We start from the raw sequence: 20,581 nt of genomic DNA, 5'->3' as shown, positions 1-20,581 counted from the left end.
GTATGTGAGCACAATTAGTTCTGCTGATTGCTTAGAATATTTATGTGTCATTCTCAGCTCTGTATTGTACTGTTCTAAATTCTATTATGCATGTATTTGAATGTGTTTTACAGTGCTGAAATCAGTAATTGGCCATACTGTACATTCACATCACTCTAAAGTCAGGAATGACCACAGTGTTAGTGCTAACAGAAGGGTTTCATTATATCTTCCTTCAAACACTTCACCATATGAGACAATTACTGTAAATTAGCGAAGTAGATCCCCTATTTTCTTTAGACTGGATTGTTATCTAGTGAGGTTTCAGAGCCGTCTCTGCTTTTTATGGAAGGACTTAACAGCTTGAGTCTAATCAAAGACATTTTTTTCCCTCTGTGTTTCAGGCTAAAGAAATTCAATTAGTTTAATTGGTCTGCTTATTATAGGCTGTAATGTGATGTGAGTGCCGCTGTTGTCAAACTTCACAGGCTACTTTAAACAGCCTCCTTAATTAGAAGGAAAACTTTAATCTCAGTGTTTCAATTGTACAGTGAAGAGGATCTTCAAGCAATATTCTGGCTTTGCTTGCTAAGCAAACTACAAAAGATTTTAAATGGCTCAAGTGTAGGCCTTACTTATACAATTTATATATATATATACACCATTCAGGCATAACATTATGACCACTGAGAGGTAAAGTGAATAACACTTATTATCTCTTCATATGTTAGGCAGCAAGTGAATGTTTTGTCCTCGAAGTTGATGTATTAGAAGCAGGAAAACTGGGCAAGCGTAAGGATTTGAGCGAGTTTGACAAGGGCTAAACTGTGATGGCTAGACGACTGACGGTCAGAGTATCTCCAAAACTGCAGCACTTGTGGGGTGTTCCCGGTCTGCAGTGGTCAGTGTCTTTCAAAAGGAACTGTGGTGAATCGACGACAGGGTCATGGCCGGCCAAGGCTCAGTGATGCACATGGGGAGCAAAGGCTGGCCTGTGTGGTCTGATCCAACAGACAAACTACTGTAGCTCAAATTGCTCAAGAATACACAGTGCATCGCAGTTTGTTGCGTATAAGGGCAGCATAGCTGCAGACCAGTCAGGGTGCCAAGGCTGACCCCTGTCCACCGCTGAAAGCGACAACAGTGGGGCATGTGAGCTTTAGAACTGAACCACAGAGCAATGGAAGAAGGGTCTGATGAATCACGTTTTCTTGTACATCACGTGGATGGCCGGGTACGGTTTTCCGCCATCTCCGAAAAGCCAAGCCAATGTTGATTCTCGTTTTATTACAAGCTCTGTTTCTGTTTCGCATTCTATTTTTGGCAGCAGACTCTCCTCTGTTCTGAGGTTTTTTTTTTTTTTTTTAATGGGTATGACGAGACACACACAGACAAGTGACACAAGTATACAATTTCATGCAGAAAGCATTCTGCTCTGTCTAAAATATAAACACTTATAATGGGCTTACCATAGTGAATCAGGGTAAGACAAAAACATGTTTTGTAAGAAGGATTGATGGTGAATCCAAGGTTAATTATGACCAGGTCACTACCTTTAAACCTCACTTGAGTTTGTTTTAGCTGAAGTTGAGCAACTCACTGTTAAACACTCAGCTGTTTTAGCTGGACCGGTGGATCCATTTTTTTCTCACTCACCCTTTTTTCCTTCCCACAGACTAAAGGGGAGGAAATTTTTGAGGGGCGATGACAACAAAATGGATGACAAAATGACAAATTGCACTTATGATCAATCATAGAACCGGAAGTGCAGCATGGTCTGGTGGATAGGCTAATGGAGTGGAGACCTGAAGGTTCACCACTGGCTGCTCGGCATCTACAGTTGTGCCCTTGAGAGAGGCACTTAACCCAAATTGCTTCAGTAAACACTCCGTCTTAGAAATGACAGTGTATGCAAACCGGCCATTGAGAGAGAGAGAGAGAGAGAGAGATGGCATCCTCTGAATGGTTTTTTTTCATAGGTTTTGGTGTACCATGACTTTTTTTAATGGCTTTTTTTTTTGTTAGAGAACTATTAGATATGTTTAGTAAACCATGCATGATATATATACTCCCCATAAAATGGGGAGATTTTGACCAGTTTCACCTCAGGTGTCTTGATCTTATTGACTGTAATCCAAAAGTAAACGTAAAGTCATTTGGACATTTTCAGTTCAACCACTGAACCCTGTCAAATTCAATAATATAATTAAATGTTTTAATTTTTGTTCTCTCATTCTAGCAAATCTCAGAAAATGAATAGAATCATTTCAACAATCATTTGCTGAAAAAGAAAAACAAAAAAATCTTTATTTAAGCGCTTCATGTTCTATTTTGTACGGTTTGTGGAAAGTGCCAAATGCTTTTTGTGGAAAAAACAAAGAGGACACAAAGAAAGCCAACACACAGTGCTAACACAATAAAACTGTATTACATTTGTGCTTAAAATGATTACAGTACAGTATGTACACATCCTAAAAATAAACATCTCATGCTGAATAACACATAAAAAGAAAATCCATATACAATAGCAAGCAAAAAGGATTTTTTTTTTTTTTATATATGTACAACCAACATATACAAATTAAGTTTGTCCTCATATTTTCTCTAGGCTATGCCCTCTGTTTCCAAAGGTAATCATAGCCCATAAAAGGATTATCAATGTAGTAGGCTTCAGTAGTGATTTGCGCTTGAGTGTCGCCTTGAATCGATAGTAAACAAACCCGGTAAAATCCTCCGACCAGGTATTCACGTGCTCCAGTAATGCCTAGTTTATGCGACCTGATTGTGTTTAAAGAGAATTATGTCAGCTGATGGGCCGCACAAAAAAATACGATGTGATGTTCGTCATGTCTGGAGGAGATGCTTGGCGACTAAGTGGTGTTTCAGTTCAAGTATAAACATGTCAGGGACAGAGCCTTGAATTACGCGCAATGATGAAAAGCCTATTAAATAAATACAGTGAAGAAAGTAACAAATCCATCTTTTTCCAACCCACTAAACCACATTACACATGTGCCAACGCAGATGTTCACAGAGTTTGCATTTGACCACTAGGGTCCTTTAGGTATAAAACAGGGTTTTTATTTTTTATGTCATTAATGAAATCACATGATGTTGAAGATGTCGAAGCCCAAAAAGTGGTAAAAAAGCTAACGCTGTGTTTTAACCAGGTGCGATTTTGCAAGTTGTCCTAAACAGCCAAGACAAGCCCACTGTGAAATCTCACTGGTTCTCAGACCTGTACTTAATGTAACATCAAATATCTTCTGATTGGATGATTGTGTTTATTCCAAATAGCTTGTCGCTGGTTAAGACTCAATGTAAACGAAAAAGAAATTGTAATAGAAAGAACAGTGAAGAAACTCATTCAACCTGAGAACTTATGTTGACATGGCTCCTTCTCTTCTCGCAAACTTGTAAATAAATAATGATTTTTTTTAAAATGTTTTTTAAACTACATGGTCTTCACCCTGTAAAGCAATTTAAATGGCATCATTGTGATATGGACAGGGGTCTTGCAATGGATTGTACGTTTGTGTGTGTTTATGTTCACAAAAGTCAGGCCATTGAGACGTAAGGCCGTCAGGCAGCGTCATTATAACAGAACCACAGTCTTGGTCCGTCTTCAAATGTTCTCCCACTTACAAAAAACGTCTCTATGGCTAATCTGTACAGTACACCATCCCTCAATTGGGCTCTTCGTATATATACAATGTGATGGGGACAGGGGCTGGAGAGGACACTAGTGCTTTTGTGTCTGATTGCATGTCCTTTTCAGGTCCTCTCGCAGCTCTTTCCCCTACTGAAAGCGGCGGGTTAGAGGGGTGGTCAGCGGACCTGCGGCGCATAGCCCTCCTTCATCAGTCCTTCCTCATAGTCTGTCTGGCACAGGATCATGTTGTTCTTCAGGAAGAACTTGTCTCCGACGCAGAACCTGCATGGAGGCAAGAAACAGAAACATGGTGTTTACGTAACTCGAGAGGGACGCAGAAGGACTCATTAATAGCGAAAGTTGCAGGCTTCCCCACAGACTCGCATTCCGCCCCCTCAAATATTAGCGTACATTATCCTGCGGACAAGTCGGCTGGTCTGGAAAGAGTATCTCCAGAGTGCACCTAGCATCTTCTCTACCTGCAGCTGTTTCATAAATATACCCCACAGACGGAGCGCAGGCTTTAGCGCTGCCTGACGGGCCGCTGTCTCACTTGACCTTTTGGAAAGAAGATTATGTTGGTCAGGCAGAAGAGAGAGACAAAGAAGGCGGCAGAGGGAACGAGAGCGAGAGCGAGTGCTCTGTGTGTTTAGCCATCCTGAGGGCCGCTTATCTTGCTCACAGCGAGAGTTCGACAAGGTCGGAGTGCCAACGAATGCTCGTGTCTACTGGCCAGCGTTGCCTACAGAACCCTCCCGCCTGTGGACGAGGAGGAATACAATGCATTTGAGTGTCTTCTGGTACCGTTTTAACGATTAAAACTTTGTATTGGGAATGCAACGTTAGGCGAACTGTCTTAAAGGATTAGTTCACATCAGAATTAAAATTTCCTGATAATTTACTCACCCCCATGTCATCCAAGATGTTTATGTCTTTCTTTCTTCAGTCAAGAAGAAATTAAAGCTTTTGAGGAAAACATTCCAGGTACCAAAGGTCCAAATTGCATTTTCAATGCAGCTTCAAAGGGCTCTACACGATCCCAGCTGAGGAATAAGGGAATTATTGTGAATTTTAATGTTTATGGATTGGCACTATTCACTTCCATTGTAAGTGCCTCAGTATAACACCTGTTATTGGTGTGAGTAAGGCCGTTTGAGCTTAACTTGCTTTGAACCCGCAATATTCCTTTAAACATCCTAAGGAGGGGTCGCAACATGAAAGCCATTACCCTTTCCGTCATTGTTGAATATAATGAGCGAGCGCAAGGATACTTTGTAAACGGCTCCCTCTCTCCCTTGCATGCACTCCGGAAAACTTTTTTTATTCGTTATACATGGCAGTGTATAGCAGGAAGGTGCAGCCATTTGTTTGGACCAAGTATAACCAAGTAATATCCATTAATCGTGCTTGTTCTCCCTACTGAGGTACTGCCTATGTCATGTATGAGCTTTCCAAAGTGATTACATAATGCGTGGCGTATCGCAGAGCTAGTGCAAGACGATAAATTGTGGTTATTAGTTTTTTAGAAAATGACTGATCGTTTCGCCTGGCGAGACCCTTATTCCTTGGCTGGGATCATGTAGAGTCCTTTGAAGCTGCATTGAAACTGCAGTTTGGACCTTCAACCCATTGTTAACTGCTGAAGTCCACTTTATGGAGAAAAATCCTGGAATGTTTTCCTCAAAAACCTTAATTTCTTTTTGACTGAAGAAAGAAAGACATAAACATCTTGGATGACATGGGGGTGAGTAAATTATTAGGAAATTTTAATTTTGAACTGAACTAATCCTTTGGAATTGTAAGAGTGGTTCATTACAGGTTAAAATCGGCATGAACTAGAAAAATCGATTTTCTAAATGAATGTTATTGATCTTATTGTGAACAATTCATATGCATGCTTCATTTTTTAAAATTAGTTTGACCTCGTAATTTTTAAAGTGTTATGACTCGATCGACTTCTCCAATCATTTTGACCACCCATTTCTTACAAGCTCGGATTCAGATCTGCTCCATCCAATCAACAACGGGTGGACTGAACCAAGTTCCCGCCCAACATTTTCTTTTTCAAGAATCCGTTTCACTCAGATCAACGTCACAAAATGGAAGAAAGAATCTGTCGCTACTTCCATTTGCGGCTTTAAGCTTGACAGTTTTGTGGCATAACTGTTGATTACCAGATAAAATATTTTTGGCTCGTCCCTCGTTTTCTTTAAAAAAAAAAAGAAGCAAAAATCAAGGTTACAGAAAGGCATTAACAATGGAAGTGAATAGGGAGAATTTTTGGAGGATTTAAAAGCAGAAATGTGAAGCTCATTTTATAAATGCATACATTAATTCAAAAATTAAAAAGTTAAAATGTGTGTATTATTTGAGCTGTAACGCTTTTGAATCAACATTTTTACAGTCGTTTTAGGCTGGTAGGCAGGTTGGTAGTGATTTTTTTCCACACTAAAATCTTTATATTGTTTATATGTTTTGGCTATACTATTAAAACTGAGTATTTTAACGTTCATGGATTGGCCCTATTCCTTCTGTTGTAAGTGCCTCAGTGTAACCCAGGTTTCTGGCTTTGAGGTAACCAGAATTTGAGCGTTTGAGCTTAACTTGTATTGAACCCGCGATATTCCTTTAAACATCCTAAGGAGGGGTCGCAACAAGATCTGAGAGCCATTACCCTTTCCGTCATTGTTGAATATAATGAGCGAGCGCAAGGATACTTTGTAAACGGCTCCCTCCCTCCCTTGCATGCACTCTGGGAAAACTTTTTTTATTCGTTATACATGGCAGTGTCAAGCAGGAAGGTGCAGCCATTAGTTTGGACCAAGTATCAACAAGTAATATCCATTAATCGTGCTTGTTGACACGGTGATTAACACAAAGCAGAGGTGTGCTTAATGTAATGGTGTCATTCACTCCAATAAAAACGTCCTGTTTAAATGACACATTCTTGCCAGGAATCCATTAGTGTCTGTCTTCTCTGACATCCTGGCCCTCTCCACCTCCTCTTCTGAGCACCTCCATCTCATGCTCGTTCGTTCTCTCGCTTTCTCAGCTAATAGGATCTCTCTGTGTTTATTTACAGCCTGTGTTTTCTGTTCCCTCTTAGCCTCGTCGCCGCCCTGTTTCGCAGCGCCAAATTGTTTCTGCTTGGTGAAATGTCAACAGCGTTTGTGACATCTGTGTGCCAATTATGACGAGGATATTGCAGTCAGCCCATCAGAGGTAGCGGTAATAAATGCCCTTGCGCTGCCCTCCGTTTTCCTACTCGTGCAGTCATTACCGATCGCCACATGTTTCCGAGCACCTACATTACCCTTAGCTTGATGCGCCCCCCTCGCCCTCCCCTTTCAATCTCTCTTCCGAGATGAGTTCAACTTCAGATTGCTTTAATTGCTTTTTAGTATTTCCCATCAAGTGGAGGAGAAAAAAGTAAATGCATTTGATATAGTGTTTGCTCAGGTATGACCATAAATTTGGGGCTTTTTATGTTTTTTCTAAGGCTGTCATTTCAACACATTAATTTAGTGTGATTTAATTTTAAAGAAAATTACGTGATGATAACATGAATGCAGTTAATGTTAGTTAACCCATATGTAATTTACTATCAGAGCATTTTAAGCAATTATTTTAAATCATTTTTGGAAAAATTCGATGAACCTTTATGACAAGGTTCGATTTGTCAGCTTTAGTTAGGCTAAAAAAGCATTAAGTATCATTAACTAACAATGAAAAATACGTTTACAGCATTTATTAAAATTGGTTGATGTTAAATTGGACATTTTTAACATTTCAAGTGAATGAACATGAATTTGACATTAACCTACCTTAATAAATGCTGTAAAAATATTATTTGTTGTTAGTTTATAATATCTAATGCATTAAAAAATGTTAACAAATTGAACCTTACAGAAAAGTGTGCTATTTTTTCCTACCATCAGAACAATTTAAGTAACACCTTCATTTTTGTGTAAATTTTGCATCACTTTTTTTTTTGTAGCTGACCACATGCAACTTGCTTCGCCAAAATTATTTTAAAAATAAATAAAAACAATTTTTGTGTGTGTGTATATATATATATATATACAAAAATGTTATTTTGTATTTACTGTTGATTAAATAAAAAATAATTATAAAGATAAAATAATTTTGGCTCATCCCTCGTTTTCTTTTGAGATCAATGCAATTAAATTGGATGAATTAAATCAATTAATTTATTTATTAACATTTGAATTGATTGACAGCCCTAGTTAGTTTTTTTTAATGAACAATATCTTTACATTTTTTCCATCTTTCCCTTATATTCTTTCCTTCATTTCTACATCATTCCCTCTTTCTGGCTCTCTCCATTTCCTCAGGTGTGACAGTAATGATGAATATGTCTATTGAGACCCATCTTGTTAAAGAAAAGATGGCTTCCAAGGCAGTGGACTTAATGATGTATGGCTTCGTCAGCTATTTGCCTCTGAGGTCTGTGTTAACTAGAGTAGTAACATTCCTCTTCTGTGAAATAACATGCTGGAGCTGAGTGGAGGAGAGAGGACTTGAAAGAGTGAGGGAAAAGAGAGAGGAAATGAATCACGGAGGGAGGTCTATAGACAGAGAGAAAGAAAGTCAACGTCATTGGATGTGAACAAGACATTATCCGACAGAATAGAGTGGATTTGCCGCAGTGTCTGCAATGCAACCGCATGGTTTCTTCTAACGACTGAAGGCAAGAACTGAGGTTTGCAGATGTCTCTGAGGGGACGAGACCGTTGTCTGTGGCGTCGTTTAGATACCGCAGTCCCAGAGCACGTGCAGCCCAATTTGGCTCAGGCTTTCCAGACTTCCCAACAAGGACGGTGACCCGTGCCGGTGACCTCGCTGCCCTGCTGCCCAGGCCTCAGCCTTCTCCGAATCTCCCTTGGGGCCTCGGAGCGCCGCGGCCCGGGCTCATCACCGGGAACTGGGACTCCTGAGGTTGGCTGATGAGGCCTGAGCGGACGACAGGCTCATCGATTAGCTGTCCCTTCAGGGCTGATCTGTGGCTAACGGCCGGCTAGAGTCTCGAAACCACACAAACACATTGCGTTCATGCTCACTGCTGTGGCTGTCGCCCAAATCCCTGTTAACCAAGCTGAGGATATAACCTCAAGCCAGGTGAGCAGATTCATATCCTACCCATGAATAGTCATGCCAGATTAAGTCTGGCTGCATGGGATGATGGGATACTCTATGGATGACACGGAGCATGACTGATGTCCTCTGTGATATCATAAAATTCTGAAACATATTGTTCAGTCATTGATGTTATTGTTAAATAAAATTATTATAAACAATTTTGTTAATTAAATTGAAGCTGAAATAAAATATAATAGAAATAATATCAGGTGGTAAAACTTAAACTTAAAAAATAAAATAAAAATAAAAACTGATTAGAACTAAATTAAAATAGGTTGAAGTACTAAATTAATAAAAAAGAAATAATAAAAATTAAATGAAAGCTAATTATAAATATATAAAAAATGCTTAAAAACGACAAGAAAAAATATTTACTAAACTATAAATAAAATAAAAAAATAAATGAAAGCTAAATATAAATATTCAAAAAAATGCTCAAAATGACAAGAAAAATATTGAATAAAACTAAAAATGAAATAAAAAATAAATTCAAGCTTAATATAAATATTAAAAAAAAATACTAAATTTTTAATTTTTAAATAAATTTAAAATAAAATGAGAACTTAAAATATAAAAATAAAAGCTCATTTAAATTGTGAATAAATACTAACAATAGTACATAAATACTAAAATAACATTAGGGTGTTCTATAACAAAAAGAATGAGCACAGCTTGCTGTTTTATTTCAATTTCGATTCTTCTCAGTGAATTTTTAGAGTCTATTCTCAGAAAAGAAAAAAGAAAAGTTTCAACCACGTGTTCACTGATTCATTCAGTGGCCCTTTCGGCAGGTTACAGTAGGTGGTGACAAATATCTTTGCGTTTCAAATGAACTATTAACGACCAGACAAAACAGGTTATATTTACTTTATTAAAATTGGCATTACTTTAATTAAATGATAAACAATTACAACAATAGGCCAAATAAATTAATCAATCATTTAGTTAATTCATGAACTAGTTTCATTCAGACTCAAAACACTGACTCACTCAGTGAAAGGGGGGTGGGGGACATATTGATTCAGTAGGTCTAACTAATGAATCACATTCAGAATCAAATGCTATTTTCTTATGTTTCAGTTAGTGTTTGAAGGCAGGAAAAGCCAAACAGTCACATGCTGCAAAAGGGAGAGATTTGAACAAAAAATTACGAGTTGTGCATGGAAGTGAAGAAGAACGAAAAGATTTGTTGCAATATTATGTGGAAATTTTTTCAGAGGTGCTATACGTGAGCCAGACAGACATAGATCAGCACTCTCTTTGTGGAAATCAAGCTAATCACAGGCAGTATTTAATGGTGATTTTGTGTGGCCTGACTAATGAAACGACTCTGTAGGAGATGATGGCCTTGCTGATGTGTGTGGGGAAAAGGAGGGGTGGCCCAGCTGTATTAAAAGCTTGATTGTAATCATTTAAGCATCAAACGCTAATGTCGGGACATTTCTTACCCTCATGAAGGAGCATAATTATACGGCGTGACCTCTACTGACCCGTTAGCCTGCTACCAGCATCAGAATGCCTGTCCCACGTCACTGATGGCGAGGAAAGCATTTTGTAAGATGGATTAGATGGCTCTTTTAAAGGCCACGGCCTCTTTAATATTGTTTGAGGAGGGGAAATGAGAAGGAAGAGAGCAGGGTGGGATGTATATGAAAGTAGACAGAAAAGGGATAGATGAAAAAGAGAAAAATGGAAAAGCTAAATTCAAGGCAATCGAAGTCACAAAACAGCCTAATTTAAAGAAAAAGGGCGGGGCATTCTGATTCCAGAGAGCATTTGATTGGATAAAAATCTCAAGGCAGGATGAGACATCAATGTTTTGACTGATTTGACCATTAATTTTGACAAGCTTTTGAAGTATATTAGCATACAGACCGCTTAAAAGCTAACACTTTTTGATTTCAAAAGGTCCTTAAACTATGAAAATTATTCATTTTACCTCTTGATTTATTCATCATTTTCATTCAAGCACAAAGTGCATGGAACAAAACAAAAATGAAATCAGGCCCAATTGGCTAGTCAAAACAATAATGCTCCGTGTGATTCTCTAAATAAAAGATCTCCTTCCATCAAAGGCTTTTGAGACAGTCTTGCTGTTTGTGTTGATGTTTATCAAAGAGCATCACTGGACTGAGCCTGTACTCGGGTAATGCGCCGAGCTGTCACAATGACGGACGCGTCATGAAAAGCCCTGCCGTCCTTTTCTCTTTTGGAGGAGTCTATCAAAATTTGCGAGGCTTTCTCGAAAGGCACTGACAGAACAACAAAGTGTCTGAGACGTGTCGGGTGGCGGGTGTCTGTGGAGATAATGTCTCGTCAGCTTGTTGACAAATGAATTTTCTCTTGGTCAAATGGGGGGTATTTGCATATCACACTGTTGATGCAGTGCTGTAGGAGATCCAATGCAGGAAGTTCTTTCAGATCTGTGTAAATTAAACTCTTGTGTTTAGTTAGGATAAAAAGTAGTTTAAGTGATTTGTATATGCACAGTGGGCCAAACACACATTTGGACGCTTAACGATTAGTTCACTTTCAAATGAAAATTAGCCCAAGTTTTACTCGCCCTCAAGCCATCCTAAGTGTATATGACTTTCTTCTTTCTGATGAACACAATCTGAAATATATTTATTAATATCCTGAGGCATCCAAGCTTTATAATGGCAGTGAATAGTGGTCACGAGCATGAGCTGAAGAAAGTGCATCCATCCACATCCATCCATCATAAACGTACTCCACACGGCTCCGGGGATTAATAAAGGCCTACTGAAGCGAAGCGATGCGTTTGTGTAAAAAATTATCCCTATTTAACAAGTTATGAAGAAAAATATCTAGCTTCCGCCAGACCACCTTCCGTACTCAAGTTACAAAGAAAGTGTAAACTGGCGTCACGTCAGTTACACTTTTTCCATAAGTTGAATAGGGAAGGCGTAGGACGTAGCGTAAGCTTTTTGAACTGCACGCGTTTCTTCGTACATTGAATATGGAAGGCGGTCTTGCGGAGGCTAGATATTTTACTTCATAACTTGTTAAATATGGATTTTTTTTTTTTACACAAATGCATCACTTCGCTTCAGAAGGCCTTCATTAACCCCCCGGAGCCGTGTGGAGTACGTTTATGATGGATGGATGTTGATGGAAGCCCTTTCTTCAGCTCATACTCATGACCACCATTCACTGCTATTATAAAGCTCGGATGCGTCAGGATATTTATTAATATTTCTCCGACTGTGTTCATCAGAAAAAAGAAAGTCATGTACAGCTAGGATGGCTTGAGGGTGAGTAAAGCTTGGGCTAATTTCCATTTGAAAGTGAACTAATCATTTAAGCTGCACATATTAATTTCAGTGTATTCAAAAACAAATGGGTAACTAACTTGGTCAAAAAAGTTGCATCAAACAAAGTTGTGTGAAATCAGTTCTGCAGAACAGAATAAATGGGATCTGATTTAATATTATGTATGAAATGCAATACATTTTTAAGTATTGCATAAGTTTCCAAACACTTTTTAATGTACTTGAATGTGAGTTTGTTGTGAAGGACACCTATGTACATCCATCTCTCCAGCAAAACATCCAAAAGTGTCAATAAACTGATAGGAAATGTAAGGTACGGTCTGAGATATGGGCAATTAGCATCAGCTCCATGCTATAAATCTTGTGGTGAACACCAGCGAAATTGTGATGGGCGAACGAAAGATGCATAGAGGCCTCGTCAGAGCGTGCAAAGCAGACCGACGCAGATTTTATTAAACAGTTGATCGGCTGGCCTAATGTAAAAAGAAAGATTTGCCTGGCTCTAAATGGGCAGTAATGCCGGGCAAGCGGGTGGACCTGTCTGTGGCTCTGCTGATGAAGATTAGCTGACTTCTTAGATTAGGTGAGCGTGGTTCGTGCAGTCAAGTGAAGTGGCAAGACAATAACCCGGTGTTAATTGAGCGTAACCGGATCCTGCAATCGGCCTCTCTTGTGTGTACTTCTCCCTGGCACCTGTGTGTTTGTATGAAGCAGATATCTAATGAACAGCCCATGCATGAGCTTTTTTCTTTATTTGGCCACATTCTAAGACAAATGGCCTCTTCTTCTTAGAGTGAATGAAGACAAACAACACAGTTTGCCCAAAGTAATGAAGAAAACTGCAGGCCACAGAATATTTAAGTGTTATATTGCTGTTTTTGATGGTGAACCACAGCAATAAGCAATTCATTTTGACATGAAAAGATGATTTAAATTGATTCTTGTTTCAACATTCATTGGAAAATTACTGTAAAAATGTGATGTGTGACCTCAACAAGAAGGGTATATGGAAATATTCAAGATTAGGAGCAATGGAATGTGTAATAAAAATATAACATTTAAAAAATCTGCTATTCAGAATATTGGAGGGTGGGGTTTGATCAGCAGTGGTTGTATTTCAGTGGTTAATCCATCCAAACTGTCCAAACCCCAGAGAAGGTGATTTGTGATTTTGAGGGTTATTTTGTTCCCGATCATCACTGTGCCCTTGAACAAGGCATGAAGAGATGTACCATCAGCCACTTTGGATACATACTGCCTATCAAATGGCAGTTTTTGTGGTAGGGTGGTGGCAACACAAATTATCTTGTAGTTCAGATGTTGTTGTTTAGAACCACTAGAAATTGCGTCTGATGGTGGTTCAATATGTCAATACAACTGTGCCAGCAATCCAAAGGTTGCCAGTTCAAACCCCTGAAGGGTGATTCGTGTGCTGGAGAGTTTTCTCCTATATCACTGTTTTGCCCTTGAGCAATGTACTTCTTGCTCCAGGGGTATGGTACCTGTAGTAAACACACTGATGTAATTTGGATAAGAAAACACCTGCCCAAACCGTCTTTCGGTGGTAGGGTGGTGGGCTTTAATCCGAAGGTCATTTTTCAAACCCCAGGAGGTTTGATTCATGAACCAGAGAGGTGCTGGGATTCCCTATCGCCATTGTGCCCTTGAGCAAGACACGATAGTGGGGTTAAGCGGGACCATTCTTGTAGTAAATGTACTGTAAGATGCTTTGGATTCAAGGCAACCTTTGAGTTTTAAGGGGCTCAACACATCTGCGAGATACATACATTTAAGTACAAAATGTTTGAGAAAACTGAATATAAATTGACTAACCTCTGATTACACAGCTGGCAGGCAAAGCAGTCCAGATGATAGACGTTCTCCTTGGCTCTCATGACCATCTCAAATGCTGGGATGAGTTTACTGCAAGCCGCACAGTTCCCCGTCACGCCGAACAACCTAACAGATTGAAAAAGATGTAAAGTTTTAGGGTCAGAATCATTGGATCGATCACATGAATGCGAAGATCAAAATGAGATTCTAAGGAGGGATTCGTAAGCAACCAGTGTAGTTGGATTCACAAGCAAATGACTCCTATGAACTGATTCTTTTTAATCAAAAACTTAAAAGCAACCATTCACAAACAAATGACTCTAACTCTTTAATGAATTATCCAAAAAGATAGACCTTTTATTCTCTTCCATAGGAGTTCAGTGTTCACACAAGAGCTTGAGATCAATTGGGCCACGTACACAGCAACAGAAAATGGTTGTCAGTTCTGTATTTGAGTCCCTAAAGGGTTAGTTCAACCCAAAAATGAAAATTCTGTCATTAAATACTCACCCTCATGTCATTCCACACCTGTAAGACCTTCGTTCATCTTTGGAACACAAATTAAGATATTTTTGATAAAATCTGATGGCTCAGTGAGGCCTCCATTAACATCAAGATAATTAACACTTTCAATGCCCAGAAAGCTACTAAAGACATATTTAAAACAGTTCAAGTGAGTAGAGTGGTTCAACCTTAAAGGTGCCATCGAATGTTTTTTTACAAGATGTAATATAAGTCTAAGGTGTCCCCTGAATGTGTCTGTGAAGTTTCAGCTCAAAATACCCCATAGATGTTTTTTAATTAATTTTTTTATCTGCCTATTTTGGGGCATAATAAGAAATGTGCCAATTCAGGTTGCGGCCCCTTTAAATCGCACGCTCTCCGCCCCTGGAGCTCGCGCTTGCCTTAAACATTGCATAAACAAAGTTTACACAGCTAATATAAACCTCAAAATGGATCTTTACAAAGTGTTTGTCAAGCATACTGCATGCATGCGTCGGATTATGTGAGTATTGTATACTGTTATATTGTGTATGTTTGATTCTGAATGAATCTGAGGCTGTGATCCGTGGCTAACGGCTAATGCTACACTGTTGGAGAGATTTATAAAGAATGAAGTTGTGTTTATGAATTATACAGACTGCAAGTGTTTAATAATGAAAATAGCGACGGCTCTTGTCTCCGTGAATACAGTAAGAAACAATAGTAACTTTAATCACATTTAACAGTACATTAGCAACATGCTAATGAAACATTTAGAAAGACAGTTTACAAATATCACTAAAAATATCATGTTATCATGGATCATGTCAGTTATTATTGCTCCATCTGCCATTTTTCGCTGTTTTCCTTGCTTGCTTACCTAGTCTGATGATTCAGCTGTGCACATCCAGACGTCCTGCCCTTGTCTAATACCTCGATCATGGGCTGGCATATGCAAATATTGGGGGCGTACACCCCAACTGTTACGTAACAGTCAGTGTTATGTTGAGATTCGCCTGTTCTTCGGAGGTCTTTTAAACAAATGAGATTTATATAAGAAGGAGGAAACAATGGAGTTTGAAACTCACTGTATGTCATTTCCATGTACTGAACTCTTGTTATTTGACTATTCCAAGATAAATTAAATTTTTAATTCTAGGGCACCTTTAATGTTATGAAGTGACAAGAATATTTATTGTGCGCCAAAAAACCCGAAATAACGACTTCATTCAACAATATCTAGTGATGGGCGATTTCAGAACACTGCTTCATGAAGCTTCGAAGCTTCACAAATCTTTTTTTTCCAAATCAGTGGTTCCGAGTGTGTATCAAACTGCCAAAGTCATGTGATTTCAGTAAACAAAGCTTCGTTTCATCATAAGTGTTTTGAAAAGTTTCACTGAGCCATCAGATTTTATCAAATATATCTTAATTTGTTTTCCAAAGATGAACAAAGGTCAATGAAAGAATTTTTATTTTTGGGTGAACTAACCCTTCAATACTGTTACATTCACACACAGTTCAATTATTTACGGGAGTGACAACTGCAATCTATGACCAAACTCACCCGTAAATATTGAGGACCCACAACTGCATTATCTGAAAAGCTGGACTGTCTGAACGGAACCGGAAATATCAATACCAAATCCTACTCCAATATTTCCCATGATGCCTTCTTTTTTGATATTTCGGCTTGAAAAGCACAAAAGCAGAGTGTGGTGTGACCATCATGGAGATGGCCGGGCCGGGTGAGGTTAACGCCACAGAGCCGCTGCCCAGGGACGAGCCTATTATTTTCCAGCCTGCTCGCGGGACATTACGGAGGGGATTCATTAGGGATTCATGGCTGTTACTCTACCGCGACCTAGAACGAGTAAAGAGGGGAAGGGGGAAAAAAAATCTGATAACGAAATCATATAACAAAATAACCTATTAGGCGGACTTCTTCGGGCACTTTTAGCCGTCGTTGTTAAAATGATAAAACTGCATGCCACTCTCCGGCTCTGTAAGAGATCGCAATCTGATAAATGATCTTGGGGCCTGGGATATGCAGGGTTGTTTATTAACCTTCAGAAACTATGTTTCCCACAGGCAAATAAAAAAGAGCCAAGCAGATAGATTGTACTCTCATGAATACCTACAAAATTAAGGACTACTGTGAACGCACCTTGAGACGATGAAGGATATCTCCAATAGTTTTCCAGGTAAGAAGAGTAAGGAAACGAGGCTTTGTGCTGTGGATTGGTGCCGATTTAATTAAAGGAATTATGCCTTTCCCTTTGAGCTGTCTAAATATAGACACGTTCATGTTATCACGACTCCACTATTTTCAAAAAAGTGCATAGCCAGAAGGCCTCAGCATGAAACTGATGAAATGATGAGGCATATTTTTTCCACTTCCATCTTGCAATTGAAAATATATCATAGATCTAAACGTAAATAGAAAAAGGATGATAGATCCACTGTGTTCAGCTCGCTTGTATAAAAGAAAATGATTATGGCGCATGTATTTAATGCATGTTCTGGAAAGAAAAGATGCATTAATGCATGTGCTGGATTTCAGCTGATGAATGATAGATGATATCCATATGAAAAAATGATGCTTGAAGGTCTTTTTGTCATCAGGTTGAATCAAACCAGTATTGGGTTTGCCACTCTAGCGAGCTGTGAGCTCAAAACGTCTCATCTCGTGCAAATTTAAAGTAACCAATACCTTTCCTGGAATAGGACAGTCATGCCTTTTTGCTTTGAGCATTTGAGGACAGAGTTCTGTGCTTTGCAAATACACAAGGCATTGAGTGAAAACGGCTGCTCTCACCTGAGAATCTGGCTGTGTAATACATGTGCTGTGCAGAGAAATCAATAGATGTTTTTATTTAAAGAACCTACTGTATTTTTTTTTTCTATGAAACTGATTGTAATCCATCAGAAAGTAGCTATGAGTATCTTGAAGTACAATGAGGATCTTTGGGGGATTTGTTTTCTTCCTTTTGACTGCTGATTTTAGCTATTCCCTTGTTTCAGAAATGACAGATGTACCCTTGGCTCCATATTTACATTCACTAGATTCACATACTCCTTTATTTTTGAGTTTCTAGTTGAATTAGATCATGTGAAAAGAGAGACTCTTGAGTTTTGGTGAGGGTGAAATGGTTTGGCAAACCAGTAGATTTATGGATCTAAACTTGTCTTTGGTATATAAACACTGAACATCTCATATTAAGCTGTAGATTAAAAATATTTTAAATTCAGCTCTATTTACAGCTTTTGTGTCACAATGTTAATTAGCAAAGAAAAAAATGGACTCATCCTTCAATTATTTTTAATAAAAAGCAGAAATGTACAGCTTGAAATTTTATAAAAGTACTTATTTTCTCATTATTTAGTAAACCACAGTTATTATATGAGCTGTAAATTAGTTAAAAATCATTTTTTGAATTTTGATTTATTTGATCAAAAATACAGAAAGTAGTAATATTGTGAAATAATATTATTACAAATTAAAATAACACTTTTCTATTTAAATATATTTTAGTTTTATTTATGAATTTTCAGCATCATCACCAGTCTTCAGTGTCACATTATCCTTCAGAAATCACTCTAATATGCTAATTTAGTACTCAAGAAATATTTATTATCGCTGTTTAATAGAAAGTTCAAAATAACAGCATTTATTTGTACACATTTATTAACGTTATGCATATCTTTACTGTCACTTTTGAATCATTTAATGCATCCTTGCTGAATAAAAATATTAATTTCTTTCTTTCAAAAAAAAAATCTTACTGACCCCAAACTTTTGAATGGCAGTGTAAATGAATAATACACGCTGCCTACATATTGGTCGACCACAAGTGGTGCACTTCCACAGACATGATAAAGACCCACTGCTGTTAAAATTAGGGAACTGCACCGTAACCATCCCTCTATACAGAAGACTCACAGAAAGCTCTGTTCCTCAGCCCAACAGAAAAAGGGGAGGGGCGGTAAGACGGATGAAGCCCTACCTGCCACTTGTCTTTCACCGGTCTGCCAGTTTGATGCCACAGACGCTAATGGCTCTCAAGGGAGGCGGCAAATTAAGCGTTCTTGGCTTGTAATGAATTTGGAGGTGCATGTTCTCTAAATGCAGTCTGCAAGAGAAAGCCCTGAGAGTCCAAAGACAAATGCAGACCGGCCTTCCCATTTATGATCTGTAGGGTGAAGAAAACGTGGTTCAACTGAGTCTATCGCTCAGTGCAGTTTTCCATCAATGGTCAGTGGCTGTATAATATTTCTAGAGTATAATGGAGGAAATCAAGCTAACTCTGACATCAAGGCTTACAAAATAGCATGTGTATTTTAGCAGGCTGAAGAGGCAGCTTGAAATTAAAATTCATGGCAGCTCGGATTCATAAGTTAAAAGAGAATGCGCAATCAGTACCACCTGATTGGACACAAAAGGTGTTGGAGGTGCACAGCGGCTTTTCACAGTTGAATGGCACCTATTTGATGAGAGGAAAACAGACACCAATTAAATTATTCCACAAGGCTTTATCCTAGTGGTCGCAGCAGCGAGGCTCAAGCGTGCAGCTTTACTGTAATCATTAGACAGTGCCCCAATGGAAAATGCATGAGCGATGTCACCTCAATATCCTCATCTAGCTACACAAAATCCTTGTAAATTACTCCCTATCAAACGAGACCCCTCTGGGACTCTAACATGCAAGTGATTCAGATAACACAAAGAAATGAGACACACTGATATGGTCCAAACTATGCCATTTTGGGACCCCTTATACCAGGGGTTCATGGAGAAGATAATACATTTTTCATAGGTAATGATCCAGTGTAATCATGGTTTTGATCAATTCACAATTGAATTAAGATTATTAAAATCCAAATCAGTTCAGTTTGAATTGATATGTGGCAAATATGATGCAGAACTGCAATTTGAGTTTAACTGAAATGGTTTTGAATACCCACAAAGACAGATTTATTCGATTTATGTAAAGGTGTTGATACACGGGACAACTTTTTGAGCAATGTTGCTGGGAAATTTTGCAGAATGATGTTCTTTGGGCACTTTCCCATTGAGAATGGACAACAAATTTTGATCTAAAGTATCCAGGTATAAATTTGTTGCCCATTCTGAATGGGAAAGTTCCCAAGCAACATCACTTGGCAAAATTGCCTGGCAAAATTGCTCAAAAAGTTGCCCCGTGTATCATCACCTAAAGAAATGCCACCTATAGAAACTTGCATTTAATTTAATACATTTACTTCTGTGGGCCAATGTGGAAGAACACTTAAATTAAAAAAAATAATAATAAATACATTGCCTGTGTTGAATTTCTTTTAATTACAATTCAGTAAATTTCGCTTCCTGCCATTTCAATTAAAATTTAATTCTACTTCCTGTGGGGTGTGGCCAATTCAATTCAAAACCACGTTATTGAATTGAAACAGAGCTTGAATTCTGTACAGCCATGGTAGATAATGTTTGGGTGGGGGAGCTTGTGAATGTTGGAAAAAAAAAAAAAAAAAAAAAAGTAAATGGGATTTTGAACAAAGCATAACGTTTATCTGAAACGTCAGGCCAGTATTCTTTTCGCTTCATTTGTTTGGGTATTTTCTGAACATCAAGGGCAACAAATTAAGCATTGCTTTCTCCTTTCTGTACCTTTTTTTTTCAAGGAAAAGAGAAAGAATGATAACGCCACCACCTCCAGAAGCATTTGAAATTCTGACAGTGGCTCCCTCTCTCCATCTTGCTCCTCTCTCCCGCCGCCACCCCCGCGACTTCAATCGCTCTGGCCTCAGCGTGCATTCATCAGCTGCCGAATTAGAATTTGTTTCCTCACAAACCATTGATCATCGGCCTATTACCAGGCAAATGACAGTTAATTACCCACTACATTAACCACCGGGACCCGGGGACCGGCCGCCTGTGCCATCAGTCACAGTGATGAATGTGGCAAGTTCAGTAATGCGCGGCCGTTCTCGCGTCCGCCTGCCACGCTGAGAGCAACCCCTGGATCTCACTTCTCGGCACCCAGGGAAAATCTATGGCAATCTGCATAATTACAGGCTCAGGGTTAATAACAGACAAATGATTTGTTGCGTCTCGAGCAGCAGGCTCTCTCGCAGCTACCGTGCAGCGCTGTGTCTGCGGTTAGCGTCGGCGCTAACTTTTAACGTC

At 38.8% G+C, this 20,581-nt stretch overlaps 1 protein-coding gene across 2 annotated transcripts in view; it reads right to left on the bottom strand.

Moving 5' to 3' along the window:
- Positions 1-3,807: 3,807 nt before the first annotated feature.
- lmo3 (LIM domain only 3) overlaps positions 3,808-20,581 on the bottom strand; it is a 43,287-nt gene continuing 26,513 nt past the window's right edge. For both annotated transcript variants that reach the window (XM_067390971.1, XM_067390973.1), the window contains exons 3-4: positions 13,918-14,043; positions 3,808-3,913 (exon numbers count right to left, since the gene is read on the bottom strand). In XM_067390971.1, the coding sequence (XP_067247072.1) occupies positions 3,808-3,913; positions 13,918-14,043 (232 nt within the window). The remainder of the gene's footprint in view (positions 3,914-13,917; positions 14,044-20,581) is intronic.

Source organism: Chanodichthys erythropterus, chromosome 8 (genome assembly GCF_024489055.1).
Source record: "Chanodichthys erythropterus isolate Z2021 chromosome 8, ASM2448905v1, whole genome shotgun sequence".
Classification (NCBI taxonomy): domain Eukaryota; kingdom Metazoa; phylum Chordata; class Actinopteri; order Cypriniformes; family Xenocyprididae; genus Chanodichthys; species Chanodichthys erythropterus.
This window is presented reverse-complemented; position numbering and strand designations above follow the sequence as displayed.